The 21,252-nt window shown below is 56.4% G+C and overlaps 10 protein-coding genes across 10 annotated transcripts in view; 6 read left to right on the top strand and 4 right to left on the bottom strand.

Moving 5' to 3' along the window:
- Window positions 1-1,147: 1,147 nt before the first annotated feature.
- VTJ04DRAFT_9901 (uncharacterized protein) lies at window positions 1,148-2,227 on the bottom strand (the record flags this gene model as incomplete). Its single annotated transcript, XM_069368499.1, has 3 exons — window positions 1,148-1,670; window positions 1,735-1,922; window positions 1,982-2,227. The coding sequence occupies 3 exons, from the start codon at window positions 2,225-2,227 to the stop codon at window positions 1,148-1,150; spliced, it is 957 nt and encodes a 318-aa protein (XP_069214636.1).
- Window positions 2,228-3,881: 1,654 nt separating this feature from the next.
- On the top strand, window positions 3,882-5,186 carry VTJ04DRAFT_9900 (uncharacterized protein; the record flags this gene model as incomplete). Its single annotated transcript, XM_069368498.1, has 1 exon — window positions 3,882-5,186. One exon carries the CDS (start codon window positions 3,882-3,884, stop codon window positions 5,184-5,186), a length of 1,305 nt encoding a protein of 434 aa, XP_069214635.1.
- A 45-nt stretch (window positions 5,187-5,231) lies between these two features.
- On the bottom strand, window positions 5,232-5,574 carry VTJ04DRAFT_9899 (uncharacterized protein; the record flags this gene model as incomplete). Its single annotated transcript, XM_069368495.1, has 2 exons — window positions 5,232-5,407; window positions 5,487-5,574. The coding sequence occupies 2 exons, from the start codon at window positions 5,572-5,574 to the stop codon at window positions 5,232-5,234; spliced, it is 264 nt and encodes an 87-aa protein (XP_069214634.1).
- A 109-nt stretch (window positions 5,575-5,683) lies between these two features.
- Window positions 5,684-6,136, top strand: VTJ04DRAFT_9898 (uncharacterized protein; the record flags this gene model as incomplete). The annotated part of the gene is made up of 2 exons (XM_069368494.1): window positions 5,684-5,710; window positions 5,813-6,136. 2 exons carry the CDS (start codon window positions 5,684-5,686, stop codon window positions 6,134-6,136), a joined length of 351 nt encoding a protein of 116 aa, XP_069214633.1.
- A 415-nt stretch (window positions 6,137-6,551) lies between these two features.
- On the top strand, window positions 6,552-7,088 carry VTJ04DRAFT_9897 (uncharacterized protein; the record flags this gene model as incomplete). The annotated part of the gene is made up of 1 exon (XM_069368493.1): window positions 6,552-7,088. The coding sequence occupies one exon, from the start codon at window positions 6,552-6,554 to the stop codon at window positions 7,086-7,088; it is 537 nt and encodes a 178-aa protein (XP_069214632.1).
- A 1,840-nt stretch (window positions 7,089-8,928) lies between these two features.
- On the bottom strand, window positions 8,929-9,186 carry VTJ04DRAFT_9896 (uncharacterized protein; the record flags this gene model as incomplete). The annotated part of the gene is made up of 1 exon (XM_069368492.1): window positions 8,929-9,186. One exon carries the CDS (start codon window positions 9,184-9,186, stop codon window positions 8,929-8,931), a length of 258 nt encoding a protein of 85 aa, XP_069214631.1.
- Window positions 9,187-14,054: 4,868 nt separating this feature from the next.
- On the bottom strand, window positions 14,055-15,100 carry VTJ04DRAFT_9895 (uncharacterized protein; the record flags this gene model as incomplete). Its single annotated transcript, XM_069368491.1, has 3 exons — window positions 14,055-14,391; window positions 14,452-14,512; window positions 14,569-15,100. 3 exons carry the CDS (start codon window positions 15,098-15,100, stop codon window positions 14,055-14,057), a joined length of 930 nt encoding a protein of 309 aa, XP_069214630.1.
- Window positions 15,101-15,741: 641 nt separating this feature from the next.
- Window positions 15,742-17,723, top strand: VTJ04DRAFT_9894 (uncharacterized protein; the record flags this gene model as incomplete). The annotated part of the gene is made up of 4 exons (XM_069368490.1): window positions 15,742-15,776; window positions 15,827-16,081; window positions 16,136-17,575; window positions 17,633-17,723. The coding sequence occupies 4 exons, from the start codon at window positions 15,742-15,744 to the stop codon at window positions 17,721-17,723; spliced, it is 1,821 nt and encodes a 606-aa protein (XP_069214629.1).
- A 579-nt stretch (window positions 17,724-18,302) lies between these two features.
- On the top strand, window positions 18,303-19,906 carry VTJ04DRAFT_9893 (uncharacterized protein; the record flags this gene model as incomplete). Its single annotated transcript, XM_069368489.1, has 3 exons — window positions 18,303-18,458; window positions 18,521-18,718; window positions 18,773-19,906. 3 exons carry the CDS (start codon window positions 18,303-18,305, stop codon window positions 19,904-19,906), a joined length of 1,488 nt encoding a protein of 495 aa, XP_069214628.1.
- Window positions 19,907-20,712: 806 nt separating this feature from the next.
- The window catches only part of VTJ04DRAFT_9892 (uncharacterized protein), a gene marked incomplete at both ends in the record, with an annotated part of 2,634 nt that continues 2,094 nt past the window's right edge, over window positions 20,713-21,252 (top strand). The window contains one exon of the mRNA XM_069368488.1: window positions 20,713-21,159. Within this exon, the coding sequence (XP_069214627.1) occupies window positions 20,713-21,159 (447 nt within the window). The remainder of the gene's footprint in view (window positions 21,160-21,252) is intronic.

Here is a 21,252-nt window from a genome sequence, read left to right as displayed (position 1 = left end):
GCGACCCCGTCTTTGCTGCGCGATGGAGGGAACCTACTGGTTGGGTTGTCTCTGGTCGTGTGGGACGGGATTTGAAAATTGTGGGGAGGTTGGTTTTGGCAAGAAGCCCTTAAGGGTTCGGCGCTTCTAGGGGATGATGTAGCGGGATCTTCTGTCTTGGGACAAGGAGGGTTTCGTGAAGCGCGGGCCTGCCTGAGGGTTTGGAAACTTTTGTGCGGTCTTGGGCCGGGAACCGGGTCTGAGCTAGCCGCCTGTTTTTTGTAACTATTATTCTGTGTGGTTCTGGAGGATTGGGCAGAACCGCTCGTCTCGCTTGGAACGACAGGGAGATTGAGTGGCCAAGATGGGTTTATCTGCCTAGATAGTGAAGTGCCGAAGTCAAGACAATATAGGCAGCTTGCGGTTGAATGAGCTATTTGAGTCTGATACCTCGCTTGTTGAGTGTGTTTAGAGTCGACTTGTTGACATGTGATAAGTGTGTTAACTTGTGCATAGTATTGTACAGTGATGTTGCGGTATGACGACTGTCAGGCTGTTCTTGGATGGGCGACTGAGCTGGTATTTCGGTCTGGCGTATGATGACCGATAGATCTAAGGAGTGCTCAACATCCCGATGAAAGGAGTGGTCAAAAATTGGTGAGTGGCCAACTTGTTCTGAAAACCAAAGTTGAGATGAATCGTCTGGTGTTGTTGATCACATACCAGTACCGCGGAAGAGGTGTGTACCATATGGGACTAACTCTGACTTGACATTTATTCTCGATATTCTCAGTCGCCTTATGGCATGAAGCTATGTCCGTACACTCCATACAAACTACAGCCCCTTGGTATGTACAGTTTCAAGCGTTGCCGCTTCTATTGCTTCGATGATCCGTAGTTACGAGTTTCCCCGTCCTCATATATATGAGCCAAACGCAGCCAGAGCTCCCCTTTCGCCTCTGCTCGCCCAATGGTATCAACTCAGGATGTCTATGGTATGCTCGAACAACCCAAAATGCAAATGTGTAGTAATGCCCGGCCCCAACCAACCAACCCTCTGGCCTTGAGAAAAGAAATGCTTGCCTTGCCCGAATGTCTAAGTAGTTGCAAAAATATACCGAAACTCTAACCATCCCATAATAACGAACCAACCATCTGGGCGCACGCCTTAAAACCTCGCCCCTTTCCCATCCCTCACCACCCTCCTCCCAATCTTCAAATCCCTCCTCGACGTACAACAGCACCCCATGCCCGCATGCACGCCGAACCCCCAGATACTAAACCCGGCGGCCAGCCACATAAAGACAAACATGCGCGTGCCCAATTCCGCGCGGATGTTCAGCTCGGACTGCGCTTCGGCGGCGACCTTGAAGGCGGCCGAGATGGCGGTGGCGGCGATGCAGGCGGCAATCAAAATCGTCATGTGCACGAAGGCGGCGATGGCGAGGGGCAGGCTCCACCAGCGCGAGCGCACGGGTAGCGAAGGGGACAGGAGAACGAGCAGGAAGCTCAGGATGGCGGAGGTCAGGAAGAAGCCGAACATGACGTGCGAGGTGACGCGCAGGACGTCGAGGATGGTGATGAGCGCCGTGGGCAGGGCGACGGTGGCGCCGGACAGGAGCTCGTTCATGAGGATCTCAACGGGGTTGAACCAGTAGAGGGTTTGAGGCTTGGAGCAGAAGGTAATGCCTCTGTGGGGGGTGGGTTAGTACTTCATGGTGGGGGAGGAGAAGAGGGAGGGGAAAGAATACGCACTCGGTGAAGTAGCCCTCGCAAAAGTTCCAGAGGCCGACTTGGTAGAAATCGTGCAGGCCGATGGATTGGGCGATGCTGTTGATCAAGCTGGCGTTGGGGACCGACAGGGGGATGATGTCGGCGAGGATGAGCTTGAAGAAGTAGGTCTGGTTGAGGACGGCGCGAGGGTAGGTGTTGCCGACGAGGACCTGGAGGATATTTAGTTATTCTCCTTCATTGGAGGGGTGAGTATGAGGAGAACACCTACGAGAATGAGAAAGACCAGCGACACGAGGTAGGCAAAGGCCGCGCTGAGGGCGAAGCCTTTCCTGAGGCGCGTCGCCTTCTTGAGAACTTCATTGCTGAGCTGCGATGTCTCGGTGGCAGCTTCGGAGTAGTGGTCTGTTGTTGTTGGGTCGACAACCGGGCTCGACGGGGTTGTGGTGGATGGTGAGTCGGTCTTTTCTGAGACGTGAGGTCTCAAGCGAGACGGGAGGGCGCTGGGGAAGCCCATGATGGTGTTTGAGAAAGGGGAATTCCTTCAAGCGACGCAGACCGGCTGCGATGAATACTGGCCAGCCAGGTTGAGGTGGGTTGATGAGGGGAACTGAAGGACCCGACCCGGGCCAGTGAAGATAAAGTAGAGAAAGGAAAGGTTGGGGGACAGTGGCAATGCAACGCCGTTTTTCACGGAGATGAAATGAGATGAGGTTCGCGGCCTCGGGTATCGGGCCCGAAGCGCAGCCCGGTCGAGTGAGTGCCTAAACGCTCACTTCCGGTCTATATTCAGGTAGCAAGGAAAGACGGTGTGGAGGTTGTTGTTTGGGTTCAAGAGTGATCACAATTATGGAGTTTGAGTAAGACCATGATTAGGCTGGAATCGCCGTGATAACCTTCATCATGGCAACCTTGGAAGTGGATACTTCTACAGTACGACCCTGACAGACCCCGGACTGCGGGCTGCGGACGAACACCACCCATGACAGTTTGGCCAGGCCAGGCCATTGCGCACCGTTCCTGGATGCTCGTCTCTCTTTTTTTGGCACCTAATCCAACAATTCCAGCCCTGCTTTGACAGCCATGACTTGTCCATCTTCCGTTCCTGGCGTTCAAAGTTGGCTGAGGCGGTTGTTTGGTCTGCCGACTGACGCGCCAGGACGACAGGCGCGCGGTGCGCTTGTGTTTGAGGAGGCGCTGGCGCCGACCTATCGACTGGCTGCCGTGAGCCCGGATCTTTTCCCGGGGCGAGAACCGGCGGTCAGCAATCTGGTGCCGCCACTCGGGCGGGATGCCAAGATGGTGATGAAGTTCTCTGTCTGCCCAACGGCAAATTTTTACTCATACGCAATGCCTCCATTCGTGCGTTCGCTGTCGATGTTGGGTAACCACATGTGTTCGTGAGTCTAGGCTCTCTATCGTGTCACTGTCACTGTGTTAGGTGATCTTCCCCGGCAGTGGCCGCCGTTGGACAGCTGAAACATCGTCCCTCGCGCCGGCGCCTGCAACGCAATCTCGGATCGCCACCACAGCCCTCTTGGCAGCCGCGCCATGGACGTCACTGTGCAGCTTGGAGACAAGTGGGCAAAACCTGAAAGTCAACGTGAACATCTGCGGACGACCGACGGCCGTGTTGAAGAAAGGGCTGGAATACGGACGTATAACCGCGTTTTTACACGTATCTCATTTTTTGCACTGTCTGCCCCGTTCCAGGTTGTCCGTTGTCTCGTCCGTTCTTTTGGACAAGGAAATCAGGAACCGCCGCCCAATCCATTGGACGCCCTGTTGCCCTGTTGGGGAAGCGCGGCAGTGCTGACAAGGGACCCATCGTTTAGGCGCAGCTGAACACTGACTTTCTCCACCGTCCCCACACATAAGGAGAGGGAAGACCAGGACTCCATGAATGAACACAACTGGTCGATGGTGTTTGTGAAAGTTGGAAGCTGGGTTTGACATGTGGAAGGAGAAATCTTGAACACCAACCTAAACAAAACAAAGTCGAGAAAGTCGAGGACCAACACCTGCAGGCCAGGAAGAACTTGGAACATTCTCGTCTTTTATTTCGAGACATTCCTTCGATTTTGTTCGAGCCGCGCCTCTGCGTCCCTCGACCTCCGTCTCATGAACCAGCCTCTCCTCCACAACACCTGTTCATGACCCAGAGGTTCATGATGCCAACTCTCCGACACATCGCCCTTCTCTGGGCGGCCGCCCTCGCAATCACGCCCTCCCTCGCTGAAGACACCACCTCCGTTCCCGACGGCGTCACCTACATCACTGGCACAAAGAACCAGCCAACCACCAACCTCCCTCCCACGAACCTCTATCCCAACTTCACCTCAACCACCGACTCCATCTCGCAAGCCGCCGTCACCGATGAGGCCGAGGCCGAAGCCACCGACGCCGTGACCACCATCACAGGTTCCTCTGCCCTCCCGAGCAACGCCACCGAAACCCCAACATCCACCGCCGCCGAGGAGCCCGCTCCCACCAACACCCGCCCTTGCAATGGCTACCCGGAGCTCTGCGAGCGCAAGTTCAGCAACGTCACGCAGGTCGGCTGCCACAACAGCCCCTTCGCCCGCGCCGGCAGCGTCGCCGCCAACCAGGAACTTCCCGTGACGGACCAGCTCAACGACGGCGTGCGCTTCCTGCAGGCCCAGATCCAATGGCCCAACAACGACACGGTTCCGCACTTCTGCCACACCATGTGCGAGCTGTTCGACGCCGGGCCCATCACCGACTGGCTCACGCAGGTCCGCGAGTGGGTGGCCGCGCACCCCTACGACGTCGTCACCATCCTGCTCGGCAACGGCAACTACTCGACCCCAGACATGTACGTCCCCTACATCGAGGCGTCGGGCATCACCAAGTACGTCTTCACGCCGTCCAAGGTGCCGCTGCGCCGCGACGACTGGCCCACCCTCGGCCAGATGATCCTCTCGGGTCAGCGCGTCGTCATGTTCCTCGACTACATGGCCAACCAGACGGCCTATCCCTGGCTGCTCGACGAGTTCACGCACATGTGGGAGACCCCCTTCGACCCGGTCGACCGCACGTTCCCCTGCACCGTCCACCGCCCGCCGGAGCTGCCGCAGGACCTCGCCCGCGACGGCTATTTGTATCTGATGAACCACAACCTCAACGCCGAGATCCAGCTGCTCGGGCAGACCATCCTGGTGCCGGCCGTCAGCGAGCTTAACACGACCAACGCGGCCGACGGCGAGGGCAGCCTGGGCATGGCGGCCGCCAACTGCGCCGCCGACTGGGGCCGCCCGCCCACGGTGCTCAACGTGGATTACTACAACTACGGCAACTACCCGGGCAGCGTGTTCGAGGTGGCGGCGCGCATGAACAACGTGCCGTACGAGCCCAGGCCGTGTTGCGGGCAGGGGGAGAGCGGCGCGGGGAGGGTCGGCGGGGTGGAGTGGATCGTGTTGTGGTTGGGTGTTGCGTGGGCGGTTTGGATGTTGTGAGGTGGGTTGGATTCGGTTTTATTGATGGGTTGAGTTGCTTGCTTGTTAGAGTTTGGGAGCGCGGCGCATTATGGGTATGTAGTTATGGCAGGCATGGCGTTTGATAGATGGTATAGTTGATTTCCTTTTGCGCATGCCTATGATGGGACTGGAAGGATGAGAATACCAAACAACCGAAGAAAGAAACCAGCGGGCACGAGGTTGATGGGCATAGCGTTGCACTTAGAAGTCAGAAAATACCTATGCAATGAAGAGAAGTTAAACACCCTGGTCCATCTTATCCGTGAGGAGTAGATCTACGGAGTCCCTCTAGCGTAGCCGATGGCGACGACGTCGTCGATGATGACGAAGCGGTCTCCAAGTTCCGAACCCCACACCGATTCCCCATCTTTTGTCGTGCCCTCCTCGTGCCTGGAATGGACCCCTGATCCCCCATCTCTTGGCATCGGCTGAACCCCGAACAATGCGCCGTCACGAGCCGAGGTTCAAATGTCCACATGAACCACAAGCCGAAGCCGAGCGCGGTTCCCCGGACTTTTTGCTTTTAAGGTTTCCCTCTTCTTTCTTCACCGTATCCAGTCACGACGAGACGATTAGCAATCCAGACCTTGGCTGGGAGTTTATAGTTTCTGGTTACCCCGGATTTTGTTTTTGACCCCAAGGCTTGGGAAGGTTGTTATATAGACGGACACCGCGCCCGCTTCTTCGTGTATCGTCTGCTTTTCTGCGCTTGCTTCGGTTGCTTAGTGACGACCCGACTTCGTCTTGACGACCTCTCCGCTCCGCTATACTTGTCTCACTCTCTCTCACTCTCTCTCACTCTCTCGAGATCGCTTTCGCGTTCACACGACAAATCAGCCCACCATGTCGAAGCAGTTCACCAAGGCCGAGGTCGCCCAGGGGAAGGACGGCGACAACATTCTGCTGATTATCGACGATGGCGTTTATAACGTTGCTAGTATGTGCTCTTTCCCTTTGATCTCCTCTTGATTTTTTTTTCTTGTCTCTTTCTTTTTGCATCGGTGGACGGTGGGAGTTGGGACCTCTTGCCGGGGGCGTGTGTGTGCGCGCGCGCTCTCTCTCTCTGAAGGGCGGTCGTCCACGGATACGGATGGATGTCTTTTGGAATGGAAACGGGCCAACCGTCCAGCCCACAGCGAGGACGGAAGACGATAACGGCGGGGGCGTGAGTGACGAAGGGCTTATGCCCTGCTGGAAGGAAGGAGAGAGGGTGAGAGAGAGCAAGAAATGTGGACGGCCGAACTCAAGGAGGGAGGGAGAGGGAGAGAGAGAGAGAGAGATTGAGCAGACCCTACACCACCACCAGTACCTCAACAACAATAATCTATATTGATAGATGGATAGATGACTAACCGCCTTGGCTGCAGAGTTCCTCGACGAGCACCCCGGCGGCGCCAAGATCCTGAAGCGCTTCGCCGGCAAGGACGCCACCAAGTCGTTCTGGAAGTACCACAGCAAGCACGTCCTCGAAAAGTACGGCGCACCGCTCAAGGTTGGGACGCTCAAGGAGGAGGCCAAGCTTTAAAGGGCTTGCCGGGTTCGGGTAATAGTGGAGATGACGGGATTGGGCAAGACGGGTTGAGCAGGCTTGGAAGGGGAGCGGATGAGGGGGAGTTGGTTTGTTTGAGAGGGCGGATTGTGAAGGGAGGTTCTCCTGTCTGGGAGAGGGTTGGCCTCACCTGGAGGATTGCAGATGAAGGGGAGGGAGATGGAAAGGTGGGTGGAAGGGTTGAGGTGAAGGGGCGGCCTGGGTACGGGATCCGATATGGAATGGAAACCCGGTATTCATCCAGTTTATGGAGGTGGTGTGTGTATAGAATGGCCAGAGCGAAGCGCGGCATGGGACTTGGTGAATGCATTGCATGGCGTCGAGCTAAATAATACCACCATACCTACCAACCTTGCACGGTCTATATGATTTGACTGGCTCTAGGGGTTTGCTTGGTTTGACTGTCCTTACTATTAATATGGATGATCTGTTGGTTGAGTAGCAAGCAGCGGAAGCGATGTCGATATTTTACTGCAGGAGCATGCATATGTACTCCGCCCTGGAAGACATCGATGTCTAAGGCACTGCTTCGAGGTGAATATGGTCCTCGATGATCACTCGATGAATAACAAGTAGGATATCACCCGATCCTTGACCCTCAAGCAGTCCCCCCCAACTTTACGCCCACCCCGAATATCCGAATGCTTGCGCTGGGCGACATGATGATGTGGGTCCTCCCCACGAAGACAACGGCACATGGCAACGTGTATCATGGTCAGACAACCGCTCAACGTGCTTCTTACTTGCACCTGCACCCACAATATTGCCGGTGCGCAACAATTAGCTGCAAGATAGGACAGGCGCCTACGCTGTGGCTTTCGCGTCATACATCGCGAGCCTGGGTTTGGTGACACCGCAGCGATCGGGATGTGGGGGTTTCTAGGTGGCTGGTGAGCCGATGGGGTGCTGTTTACCATGCATCGCTCAGAATCGAGAATCAGAAAGCCACTCCCCAACCGATCGATATGATCAGGACCAGGTGGATGGACGACGACTTTGGATATCTCATACTATACCACGGTGATTGGCTGCCGACCATCCCCGCACAGACCTCGACCTCACCGATGAGTGTGAATAGATCCCAGTTCTGTCCTCTCTTGACATATGTCCCTCAAACCTACATATTGTAGCCAGGGTCATATCCGGGTTCTCTGAACATGAGCTGCTCCCGACCGATCGATCCGATCCAGCCGGGCCGAGGCCCCCCACGCCGGGAACGGGAACGTTACCCGGGGTCCATCCCATGCACCAACTCGTGGTGTGGCGTCCTCCCTAACACCGCGTCATGCAGACATTGAATCGACATACCATCCTCGAAGGCCCCACTGTTATGTAATTCCCATCTCTACCCTGATTACTGGCACTAACTGTCCCTCGTGTACACAGCTTCGGTGTGATCTCCATAGCTACCGGTGAGACTCATCACGCATGGGGTGGTGGGGTGTTATCTCCTTCATTTCTTCGCGGTTCAAGGATTCGATATCTCGAGTTGTACGGCGGAGCGAGGCCCGGTTGTGTGGATGAGTTGGGTTGGCGGATATTTGGAGTGATGATCGCATGCTGGCGTCAGGGAATCGGTGTTCTTGTGGCCGCCATGTCCCTGTGTCATGAATGTCTTCGATCACGGCTTGGGTATGGGCGGGCAGTGGTTTGACTATCAGAAACGCTATTTGCGGAGGCAAAGGTAACTCGGAATGACGTCGAACAAACATGCGACATCGGGCTATTCAGCTCAAACAAACACGGACCGAAAGAACTAAGTACTCTCTCAAAGCAAGTAGAACTCGGCTCTCAACCCAGAAGCAGCCTTAATTAACATTTCTGTGGATATCTGTAAACCCATCAAGCTCTCCAACCAGGACCAATACTTTTATGTAACCCCTTCCCGAGTTGTCTCCTAACATCCAAAGCCCTTCTGCTACCTTTTCGAGGTTCCCAAGTCCCATTGTTTCCTTGATCCAATCCCTCAGAAAACAAAATCCGTTGTCGAGAATACATCACAGTGTACTGGTGGTGTACAGTGAAAAAAGCCTTGAACAAAAATCCATCCCGTAGTCAAACGCCAGAAACGCCTTAATCCAAACCCATTCAATCCAAGATTCAAAAAACCCGCCAACTTTTAAAAATTAAGGAGGTCGGTCGGAGGTAAAGGAGATTGGTCAAGCCAGGTGACTAGCACCTCTTCCAGCTCTCCCTCCAGCCGGACACGGGGCTGCCCACGGGGCTCGGCGGCGGCGGCGCCGGGACGCTGTAGTCGTGCTCACGGATATGGCGGACGGGCGTCGACCCCAAGAGGCTGCCGTCGGCGGACAGCGTGGCGTTGAGGCTGGCAAAGAGGTCCTCTTGGCCGGTGACGAGGCGGTGCAGGTCCATGCGCTGCCGGGAGGCGGCGGGCGCGGGGATGGGGATGGGAGAAGCGGTGGTGTTCATTTTGAAGGTTGAGAGGTTGGTTGGTTGGTTGATGAGGCCCAGAGGTGGGTTGTTTGAGAGTGAGCTCAGGATGACCGGTTTGATTGGCGAGGTCGATGAGCTTTGAGGTGTGGAAGTGTTGAGTCAAGATATGTAAGTCCTTGGGACTGGGATCTGAGTCTTGTGTCACCGAACTGGTTGGTAGAGTATGCGATGGGATAGGTTTCGACAGAGAGCTGGTATCTGACAGGCAGATCAACTGTATGTATGGCCTGATGCTTGGGAAACAAGAGAGAGCTGGAAAACTTCACGGGACTCAACAGCGAGAGGAGACTCTTCTTATGTGCGAGCAAGCCAGACCCAGGGAGAGAACCCAACCAGGCCCGGTCTGGCCGTTTGATAAAAGGGCCGGGGTAGGTTAGGGCACGGCAGGGGAGTGTGCGGAAAAGGGGGGGCGTATGCATAGCGCAACACAACATCGGGGAGCGGCACGGTGGAATTCTGGGGAACGGCCGCATGCCATGCGATACCATGCCACGGCCGACCCCAGATCTCCCCGTCTTTTCCGCTCCCTTGTGTTTCTTGTCATGCTGCTGGTGCGAGATTGTCTCATGATGCCTGCGTTCAACCAAGCAAGGCACCTCAGTAATTCATATCCGTCGGTAGTAGCAATACGGGAATGTCCAGTAAGTCACCGCCAAAGCAACGAGCGGCTCGCGCTGTTAGAGAAACAAATAACGCGTCAAAGAAAATTGTTAGAGGCAAATTTCGACGTCGTTCGGGCCTTGCCGGAAATCTTTTTTTCTGAGGGTCTGGCCCCGGGGAAGCTACCCGCCCATGACATGACCCATCCTTCTCTGGACCTCGGGAGATGAGTGGACACCTCGGCGACGGGGAGTTTTGGCGGTGGAGTGGGCAGCATGTGTGGATATGCTTGACCGATAGTTGGTTAGTCATCTAGTGCAGAAAAAACTTGTTCTGTTGGGCCTTGGCTCTATGATTCAACTGTTCACAACAGCTCGTCGGCGAGCAACACGAGACCTCAGGTTGCTGGATATTAAATGGGACGGGCTGGTTGTCTGCTGTGCTCAGCTTCGGGCTTGATGCAATTAATGAGACTCAAAGTACGCCATTCCAGCCGATGATAGCGCGAGGCGAGCACGATGCCAAGCTGGTGTAGGAGTCACACAAAAGATACGTTGCGATGCAAGCAATGCCATTGGAGACGCGGTTGTGAATGCCGACCGGAGTCCGAGCCGTCGCCATGACCTGACCGGGACCAGAAAGCCATTCCCAACCAGCAAGACCAAAGAATGGCGGTAAATCAGCCACGCGAGGTTTTATTGACAGACGGAAGACATGCCGATGGATGATGGTGCCCTGCCGGAATTGCCAGTTCGCGTCTTGTTTGCGTGTTCGGGGCAAACAGGGCACTCAGGGCACCCAGGGCAAAATGGAAGGATTTCTTCTGGAATTTCTTCTTCCCCGTGGGGCAGTTGCGCGCTTGTCTCCTTCCGGGTCCAGCACCCAGCTCCATTTCCCGTTCCGTCCGGGATGTTGTGGGGAAGCAGCACCCGGCCCCCACAAGGCCAGGGCAGTCGAGGTCCGCTTCAGCTTCGTCCGCCCCACAGCCAGCTTTGAAAAAAAAAAAAGTGGTGGAAAAAAGAGTCGTTGGGATCGCTGCCTCACTTTCATGAAGAGGATCCATGTTCAGACGAGCTATTTGGTGGATCGCGGATGCAATCGACCACGTCGTCGACGCACACAAGCATCCGTGGTGACACGTATTCATCGACGACCACCAACGGAGATCCGACAATTTCGCTGTGTCATCAGCCTCCTCTTTCCTGGTGTTTCCTGGCCGCTCGATGGCTCGATGGGCTTCCAAAGGCCCGCAAACAGGTTTTGGGTTCTCCCTTGACACGGCTCCGTTGGGCATCTGAGCTTCAGGCTGTTCACTTGGTCCACGTCCTGATTCCACACTGTTTGGCGGCCCACGGATGAAGGACCAGGGTGCGGCGCAAATTGCGCCGTCTGGGTTGGAGATCGAAGACAGCTGAGCGACATCCCGAGGCAGCTTCGGCATGGCCGGATTCAATCCTCGCACAACGCTTCCACAGCAATGCTACCCTCAGTTGGACGGCACAGCTGCCAGCCCAGCCCAGAAACCCATCGCCGGCCTTCAGTGGCTCTGCCTGACGGCCAACAAGCACGGCGCGGCTTTGCTCTGGATAGTTATCCGCATGAGCATCACAGCGACTAATTCAAGCTTGGAGCAGCTTGACGGGCTGCCGCTTGTCTGCGCCCAGAAGAGCCGGAGAGGTCCGTTCCCAGGAAAGTGGTTTGACTCATCCCACAGCAACCTCCTAGTGTACGCACCAGACAAACACCGCCGCAGCGTCATTTTCGGCTGACGTGTTCGAGCCTTTCTCCCCTGTTCTCTCCCTGATCTACGATTCATCCCATCGTTCGCTCTGTTTCATCTCGGCCTTCTAGAATTTTCACCCTGCCCTTGTCTACACTAGTTCGCTGAGCAGACCTAGACACAGCAAAAAAGACGCAACAGCGGGCCCCATTTCCATGCCCATCCCAATGGTTCTTCATTTTCTTTTGTCTGGAAACGGTGTCAACAAACCCGCACTAACGACCGGATGTCGGCGCCGGACTCCGAGCTAGCGAAATTCTCGATGCCGGTTTCTTTTCTGGAAAACCTTTCCCCCCAGAAGAAGCAAGGATGATCGCCAGGAACGGCGGCGTCTCCTTTTCCCCCTTGCCCGCCCGGTGCTGCAGCCAGCAGCTGTCTTCCCCAGATTTTCCGTGCTGCCGGGAGCCGCCAAGCACGCGGATCGTGTTGGCCCGCAGCCACAGCCTGCGTTAGCGCTCCAACCGGACAAGCTGGCTCTTCCATTTCGGGAGATGTGTTTTGTTTTCACTTCGCTCACCCCTTTCACTTCATCCGTCTCTGCCATGTGGCGGCGTCAGTTGCGAAACCGGGCCGCGGATGCGCTGCTAGCAATTTTATGCTAGAGGAATGCCTCAGTCAAGTAAAAGCGGTTTCCAGCCCAGGTCAACCTCCATCCGGAGCATATGTCCATCCAAGGCAATGGTTGCTCGGGTATGGTATGGAAGCTCATGTCATGAAGCGAAAGGCCGAAATACCTTGCATGAAGTTGGGCAGGACAAAATAGCTCGGGGCGTGTTTCAAGCTGCTGGCGCATGTCTTTGACAGACCTCCAATCTCGCATGTGCGCTGCAAAGACTGCAAGGCCAGCAACACCACAACTGCCGGGGTTTTGCTTCGACGACGCCAGCTTTCCGTTGGCGGGAAACAGCAGGCAACAGTTGAACAACCACCTCAGCGAGATTAACTGCGGTGATATAACTCGAAGAACACGGAAATACCCAGACGCTTCCTCTCCCCGAGGTGTCATTGCCGGTACCTGACGCCGCCGCCGCACCATCCGTCCGTCCATACATCCAGAATGCGTCCGTCAGCAGCATTGAACCGAACCGGCCAACAAACAGACAAACAGGGTTTTGTTTCCATGGAAGTTCTTCCTGCGACCATGTGCCGTAATGCCAATCCTGCTGCTTTGTCCCGGCCGCACTGATTGCATGATCCGTTGCAACGTTGCAGCGTAGCAGCGGATCTGGGGGAAGGATCGTCTGTTCCGTTCCGCCCACACCTCTCCGTCTCCATCAACGCGAGCGCGCACAGGAGAGCGAGCCGAAGGATGAGATGGTTTGGTTCATGGCGAGGGATGCACTGACACATTGACATTTCCGCTACGACCTTTGTGGTGAGGGAAATGAAACGGGCCACCTCGGTGAGCGCACCCGATGCATTTGCCCCGGGCGCCCCTGGCTGGGGAGGGAGGGCTCGGAGAAATGGCCGATTGGTTACTCCTGGGGAGGGACCGTTGGACCGTTGGATGGGGTGATATGGGTGCCCGGGTAGTGCATCCGGATACTCCGTACCGCGCTGGGTAGTCAGGGAGTCGGAGGTTTTGTTGGCTGCTGTGTGCTGGCTGAGCTTGAGGGTAAGGTCATGCTTACTTACGGTCCTCCTACCTAGGTGCTTATCCGGGCCATCGTGTAGACCCTTCTGGGGGATGGCTTCGTGGGAGGAGGAGCATCTTCTCACTACGTTCTGAGAGGTGCTCTGTTCAGTATGGAATCGACCCTCGAAGCTCCGGCCGACACAGTAGGAGCTATCCATGGATGCCTGGGGAAATGAATTCTCCGTAGGCAGAACTATATTTAGGCACGCATAGCCATGAGCGCGGACGTAATGTGCCATTGAACCAAAACCCAACTGTGAGCTGGGTATGATACTCCTGGTGTACAATGAGGATAACCACACCATAGGTTTTAGGGTCGGTGTACGGAAAATGTAATATTGACTTAGCAAACGGTCCTGAAGAAGCCAGAGAATGCTTCTGTGGTTGTGCAAGGAGCGGAACCAAGGGCAACGAGGTATAAACTTGGCTATATACTTTTTTCCTTTCATTGTATTAATGGTGAAATGCGACCTTTGCCTTGGAGGTCCTATCCCGAGTCACGCTCGTCTCTGGCTCGACTACGTGAGTTGGGACATCATTCAACCGGCGGCCATATATGCGGCTACAATAGCTGGCTCTAAGGTTGGATGGACGGGAGACTTTGTGAAAGAGATAAAGAGAAATTGACATATGAGGATTTGGCGCTGATACAGCTTTCTAGGGTCATGATGTCATACCTGAGGGAGACCCGTTGATGAACATTGGTGTTTTCTCTGTTGTCTGTTGATATCCATTTATCTTGAAAGATTGTCGACATTGAAGCTTGGCCCTGCCTCGACAGCATTGGCCACTGTATTTGCCCGTTATTATCTTTCTCCCAGCTGCCGACTAACCATCCAATTTATACACTTCCTTCGCAGTCCCTCCCCAAACCATGGCCTTGTCCTCCTCGCTCAGCCCCGCCAGGTTGCACACCAGCTCGACGACGCGGCGCCACTTGCTCCAGGCATCGTCGCCCACGCCGAGCGTGCAGGCGGGCCAATCGCTGCCGAACATGAGCCGGCGCGGCCCAAACGCAGCCACCACGACGGCCAACCATGGCAGCATGGCGGAGAAGATGTCCTCAGCCGACTCCGCCTTGAGCTTGTCGGGTAGCTCGGAGAAGCACCCGCTCAACTTGAGGTAGGTGTTGGAGGACTTGCCGAGGGTGAACATGGCGGAGCGCCTGGGGGCTGGTTAGCTTTCATCATGAGTTGAGGAGGATCGAGGTGGGAGAGAGACATACCATGCAAGAAAGGACGGATCGGCCTGGTTGATGATGCTCAAATCAGGCTTGCAGAGATGTTCTAATCCAAGTCAGTCACATCATCACCACCTCTGGCCAGCAAACAGAAAAACTCACCAAGCACAAACCTCGCCCTCTCCCCCTCCTCCCCAACCGCCTCATTCACCCTCCCCACCATCTCCACCACCTCCTCCAACCTTGCCCTCCCGCCCTTCTTGCTCTGCGCGTCCACCCCGATCTCAAACACGTACCTCTTCCTCCCCAGCACCTTCAGCCCCTCCACAAACCCCTCCTCCAACCCCGTCCCCTTGGGCTTGTCGCGCAGCAGATACCGGAACCCGCGCACCTTGCTCCACGCCTCCGGCCCGGCCTCGGATTCGGCTTGGGCGAGGTATTCCTCCAGCTTGGCGGGGCCGAGGGGGAGGGGGGCCCAGGGTACGAGGGCTAGTGGTTTGGGTTCCGAGGAAGAGGAGGTGAGGAGGGAGGCCATAGATTTGAGTTCGGACAGGGCGGGAGTCCAGTCGGTGTCGGCGGTGGGGAGGTTGGATTCGATGAGGATGTAGCCGGTGAGAGGGACGGAGGAGGAGGCGGTGGTGAAGTCGGAGGAGGAGGGGGAGGGGAGGTGGACGTGGGAGTCGATGATGGTCATGGTGGAGGTTGATGCTGTTAGGTGTGGTCTTCAAGGAGTGGACTTGATGGATGTGAGTCAGGCTTCACTGTTGGTGAGGAAAGCCAGGTATGGAATGAATACAGAGACTTGACTCTACGATGAACATGAGCCCAGGTCTATGGATGAGCCTGAAGCTGGCCAGCTAAAGTTGGGCCTGGCCCGGGCCCCTCACCGACATAGCGGGGAACAATGCATGCTCCACCAATGAATTGCCCTGAGACGAGAAGGGGCGGCCATGTTGATTTTTTGGCCTTGGATCAAGATCAGAGGATGAAATAATATACACTACAAGCCAGAGGGTGTCCTGGATTCTGACATATGGTGATGTTTGTTTGTTTGTTGTGTCCAGAAGCTGCTCAACAGCTTTGTCAAGAAGCTAGCTGTTTAGGTGAAGTAGGTGCCTGGAGCTCAGAGTGGGGTGCACAGTGCCCATCTCCACACTGTACGCGCACCCCATTAAATCACCTTTTACCCCTCGACGCGCTCCACGCGATTGTTCGCGCCCCGGCAACGACAAACCACTGCGGCCTGACATCAACTCCTCCTCTCCGTCCATCCATTCATCCATCCCACAACCCGCCGGTTACACATCCACATACACATCCCTCACAATAGTCAAGATGGCCGAGCAAGCCATCACACAGGGCTTTGTCGAGTAAGCTGGCCATCCCAAGAACTTGACCCAAACCCCTCTAACCCATGCAGAGCCGTCTTCGCCGACAAGGACCGCGCTGCGGCAACCTTCCCCCTCCCCGTGCTCCAATGCCTACACGTCAAGCACATCGAGGGAAAGGGGGGGAATGGCAGTGACCGGTACCGCATCGTCCTCAGCGACATCCGCCATTTTGTCCAGTGCATGTTGGGCACCCAGGCCAACCCCATCATCCGGGACACGGGCTTGCAGCGCGGGTCCATCGTCCGCCTGCGCCAGTACACAGCATCCAATTACAAGGGGAAAAAGTGAGTCGCGGGATTTCTCTTCCAAAAGATTCTCTGCTGACAATTTCCCCACAGCATTCTCGTCATCCTCGACCTCGACGTTCTGTCCGCCCTCGGCGCTCCCGAAAAAATTGGTGACCCCAAACCCATCGATCCCTCCGACAAGCAAAGCGCGACAACCATGGGCGGACAGAGTTTCTACGGAATCAAGAACGAACCCGAAGAAACCAAGATGCCGGTCGCTCGGCAACCCGTGTCTCGCCCGCCCGCAGCTTTTGGCGGCGGCGGCGGCGGCGCTCCCGTCACCATCTACCCGATCGAGGCGGTGTCTCCGTTTGCCAACAAGTGGACGATCAAGGCCCGCGTGACGAGCAAATCAGACATCCGGAGGTGGCACAAGCCGAGCGGCGAGGGCAAGCTCTTCAGCTTTAACCTGCTGGACGAGACGGGCGAGATCCGGGCGACGGCCTTCAACAACGAGGTGGACAAGTTCTACGACCTGATCCAGGAGGGCCAGGTGTATTACATCTCGACACCGTGCAGGGTGAGCATGGCCAAGAAGCAGTTCAACAACCTGCCCAACGACTACGAGATCACGCTCGAGTCGGGCACCGTCATCGAGAAGGCCGAGGACCAGAGCTCCGTGCCGCAGGTGCGCTACAACTTTTGCAACCTGCAGGACCTGCAGGCGGTGGAGAAGGACGCGACGGTCGATGTCATTGGCATCCTCAAGGAGGCCAGCGCGGCCGAGGAGTTTCAGTCCAAGACGACAGGCAAGCCGTACTCGAAGCGCGAGCTTAAGCTGGTTGACGACACGGGCTATTCGGTGCGCGTGACCGTCTGGGGCCGCACGGCGACTGAGTTTGACGCCGCGCCGGAGTCGGTCCTCGCGCTGAAGGGAACGCGCGTGAGCGATTTCGGCGGACGTAGCCTGTCGCTGCTGTCGTCGGGCACCATGGCCGTGGATCCCGACATCCCAGAGGCCCACAAGCTCAAGGGCTGGTACGAGGCGGGCGGGCGCAACATGAACTTTGCCACCCACAATAGCACGTCGCTGGGCACAGCCACGGGTCGCAACGACAGCGTCAAGACGGTGCGCCAGGTCAATGACGAGATGGTGGGCGTGAACAACCCCGAGTACTTCACCCTCAAGGGCACCATCTTGCGCATCCGGCAGGACAGCTATTCGTACCCGGCTTGTCCGGCGGAGGGCTGCAACAAGAAGGTGACGGACATGGGCGACGGGACGTGGCGCTGCGAGAAGTGCGACGCGTCATATCCCAACGCGCAGCACCGCTACATCCTGGCCATCTCGGTGACGGACCATACGGGCACGATCCCAGTCACCTGCTTTGACGACACGGCACGCGTGATTCTGGGCCACTCGGCGAACGAAATAAAGGAGATGCAGGAGCGCGGCGACGAGAGCCACTTGGCCGTGTTTGGGGCGGCCATGTTTACCAAGTGGGTGTTTCGCTGCCGCGCCAAGTTGGAGACGTACAATGACGAACCCAAGTAAGTGCTTTTTTCCCTCGCAAGCTTTTGCGGCATCATGCTGACTCGGGAACACAGGATTCGGTACCAGGTGATGAGCGTTACGCCGTTTGATTGGGTATCGGAGGCGAACAAGCTGGCGGAGGCTATCAAGCAGATGAGTGTGTGACGGGGAAGGAAAGTGTCTTAGCTGGCTCGGGGCTGTCCATAATTTATTCTACAGGACATGATGTGTCTTAGATGACACGGGACGGCAGGAGCCGTCAGTATGAATTGATTCTGATTTTCTGTGAGGCTATCCGGAGTAGTGTCAGTGGTGAAAGGGGTGTCAACAAACGGCCAGGCGGACAAGGTTGCCGGGGATGTGGGGCCAGGCAACGGAGGCACCGGGCAGCCTTGTGGGGTCAGTGGGGCAAGGCAACGCCAAATCGCGGGGCGGGAGCTCCAACAGCCAACCTTCAACCTCAACCCCAAGCTCTCCTTGTGCATCCAAACCTGCCTTATCCTCTTCTGCCAGGTCCCCTCCGAATAGGAAAACCTGGGGGATCTGAGTTTGTCTTCCCCACAACCCCCCCGAATTTCTGCGAGATTCCCAAGACGCGACGATTTACGGCCCAACATCCACTCCCGCCAACTGGCACCACGACCAACACTCCATTCAACCGACAACTCGGCGGCTTGACTGCGTCTGTCGACTCGCAACGACCAGAGTAGAGGGCCGCGGTCCGTCGCTGTCAACTCGTTCCCGATGGACCAGCTCGCCTCTCATCTCCTCGGTTTCCCGCCCACCAGCGGGTTCGCCAGCCTCGATGACTACCACTCCTCGGCCAAATCTCACATCCAGACTCTCGACAAGCTGGCTGGTACATCAAGCCTCCGACAACATGCCGCCCAGCTTCTCGAGGTGCGTATCACTCCGCCGAGTCGATCTGCGCGACCTGGAACTGACTCTGGCTCTCACCACAGCACGTCAATCCCGCGGTCAATTCGGCCTCGTATCTTTACCTCCTAAACAGCGTCATTCATAATCGGAGCCTACCGCTCCCCGATCTCTTAGCCAAGGCTTCTGTTTTTCTCGTCACCTTCGACCCCCAGCAAATCCGCTACGCCGGCAAGGCCTTATCAAGCTTGCTCGAATGGACGCTTGGAGGCAGCTCGTTCCCTGTAGGCTGCCCGACGGTTCTCTCCCAACCAAGCCGTTACTAATTTTGAGTTTAGGCCTCTGTCGCGGTAGACGTCTCAACAACAGCCCTCCTCCGCCTCGACCCAACCGGCTCGGTGCTTACCTCGCACCACGTCACGCTCGCCAAGCTCGCATTGGAAACGGACAACATCCCTCCAGCACTCCCGCTCTTGGACAAGAACATCGTATCCTACCCAGGCATCAAAAACACCCAGGACTCGCGGCCGCTCTGCAGTCCCGACCTGCCACCCGCGGCGTATGTCACGGTCGAAACTAACCTGACCAAGTCGTTGAGCAGCAGCGACGTGCTCCAGTACGACCTCATCCGCGGGCTGTGCTACATCCAACTCCGTGCCTGGGACAAGGCCCTCGACACCCTGGAGCGCGTCGTCACCTACCCGGCTAAGGACAACCACTCGTGCAGCAAGATCATGGTGGAGGCGCACAACAAGTGGCTCCTCGTCGGGCTGCTGCGCACCGGCAAGGTCCCGGAGCTGCCGGCCACCACGGCGCCGGGAGCCCAAAAGGCCTTTTCGACGCTGGGCAAACCGTACCACGCCATCGGCAAGGCGTTCGAGGACGGAAACGCGTCGGCGCTCAAGGCCGAGTTCGAAACCATCGGCGCCGCCTTCTTTTCCGAGGAAAACAACCTCAACCTCGTCCGCCTCGTCCTCGACCATTTCCAGCGCTGGCAGATCCTCAACCTGCGGCACGTCTACACGGCCGTGTCCCTGGAACAGATCCGCCAGCGCACGCAGAGCGCGCTCACCGCCGCCCCGCTCGCGACCAAGGACGAGGTCGAGCAGCTCCTGCGCGACATGATGGCCGACGGGATGCTCCGCGGGGTGGTGGAGCGGCCGGCCGACGGCGGGGCGGCGTATTTGCGGTTTTTGGAGGACGATGATTATGGTGGTGGCGGGGAGTTGTCGGAGGTGGAGTTTGCGAGGAGAATGCAGGCGGCGGCGGAACGGTTGAGGGATCTGGCGCCGCTGGTCAGGGCGACGAGTGAGAGGTTGGGCACCTCGAGGGAGTATATCAAGTATGTGGTTGAGCAGCAGAAGCGGGATCCAGATGGAAGGAAGGCGGCGGCGGGGCTGGAGGACGTGTCGCCGTTTGTGAGCCAGATTGAGGATGAGGATTTGATGACGGGGGTTGTGACGGGGTTTTAGGGGGGGAGGTAGGTTGGGGTGTTGGGTTGGGTCATTTTTGCTAGGTGGATGGCTGCGTGCCAGGGGAATGGCGATTATCAAGAGGATCCGTAGTCTTCTTATCCGTTGCTGGGTTGTCAGGGTGACCAGCAGGCTTTTGCTATGGAGAGTTTAGACAGCAATGGATGGTTTGAGTCTGGAATGAGAAAGGGGAATAGATTTGCCTGGTTGATTGAACGCGATTGCTTGGTGAAGGTGGGATACCAAGACTCTCTGACCAAGACACAGACGAGTTTGTAGGCGTTGCATTTTGGTACCTGTTTCTGGGGTCATGACTGGTCTGGTTCGTACAGAGATCAATTTTGCTCCGGATCAGGCAATAAATACATTTCAGATTGTTGGCGGCAATGATTGGTAAACATGTTTTCAGATCGAGGGCGTCTTATCCAGCCAGACTACGGTGTAAGTCCAAGTGGGGTTCAGGTACCCCGACGGCATTGTCATCATCGAGTCATTGGCGTTGTATGGACTCCGTACCCCTCTTTGAGCGGAACCTTTCGACCACCTTTGACCCTCGCGCTCTCTCCTAGCGACAACTTACCCGGAGACCTATAAAAAGATTATGAGATTCATTTCTGGGATAACAGCAATCTAATCCATCACCATCGCATATTCTTAGCTTAGCTATCTTCAACCATACTCGAACACTTCTCACGTGAAACGGCGCAGAAATTGAGCATTTACTCAGGCTCAAGCTCAACCAAAACGAAGCAACCTACCTTATCTTACCTTACCTCCCTAGGCACCGAGGGAACATAAAAAACAACATGACCCTCCGCAAACTCCCCCTTCCAACATCCCCAGACGAACCCCAATCCCATCATCCATCACCAGCACCAGCACCAGAACCACCGAAATATGAATCAACCACCCATGCTCCGTCATCAGCAGCAGAAGAAGGACTGGTAACCCACCCCCCTTCAGGCCTGCCCACCACCCCGCCGGAAACCGCGACAAAATCCTTTTGGCTCCGCGATCCCCATCCGGACTTGTTGGGGCACAGAGGCACGGAGGAGCTGCCGAGGGAGGCGGACGTGGTGGTTGTCGGGAGCGGGATTACGGGGGTGTTTGCTGCGAGGTTTTTGCTGGAGGGGGAGGGGGAGGGAAAGGGTGAGGATGAGAGTGGTGAGAGGGTTGGTGGTGATGATGAAGGGGAGGGGAAGAGGGTGGTGATGTTGGAGGCGAGGGAGGCGTGTTGGGGTGCTACCGGGAGGGTAAGTTTTCTTTTATTTTATTATTCTTTGGTACATCTTTTCTGGGTTCTTGACTGCTTGGCTGGTTGTTTGGGTTACGTTTTTTTTTTTTTT

This window comes from Mycothermus thermophilus (assembly GCF_041956435.1).
Source record: "Mycothermus thermophilus strain CBS 625.91 unplaced genomic scaffold VTJ04scaffold_7, whole genome shotgun sequence".
Taxonomy (NCBI): domain Eukaryota; kingdom Fungi; phylum Ascomycota; class Sordariomycetes; order Sordariales; family Chaetomiaceae; genus Mycothermus; species Mycothermus thermophilus.
This window is presented reverse-complemented; position numbering and strand designations above follow the sequence as displayed.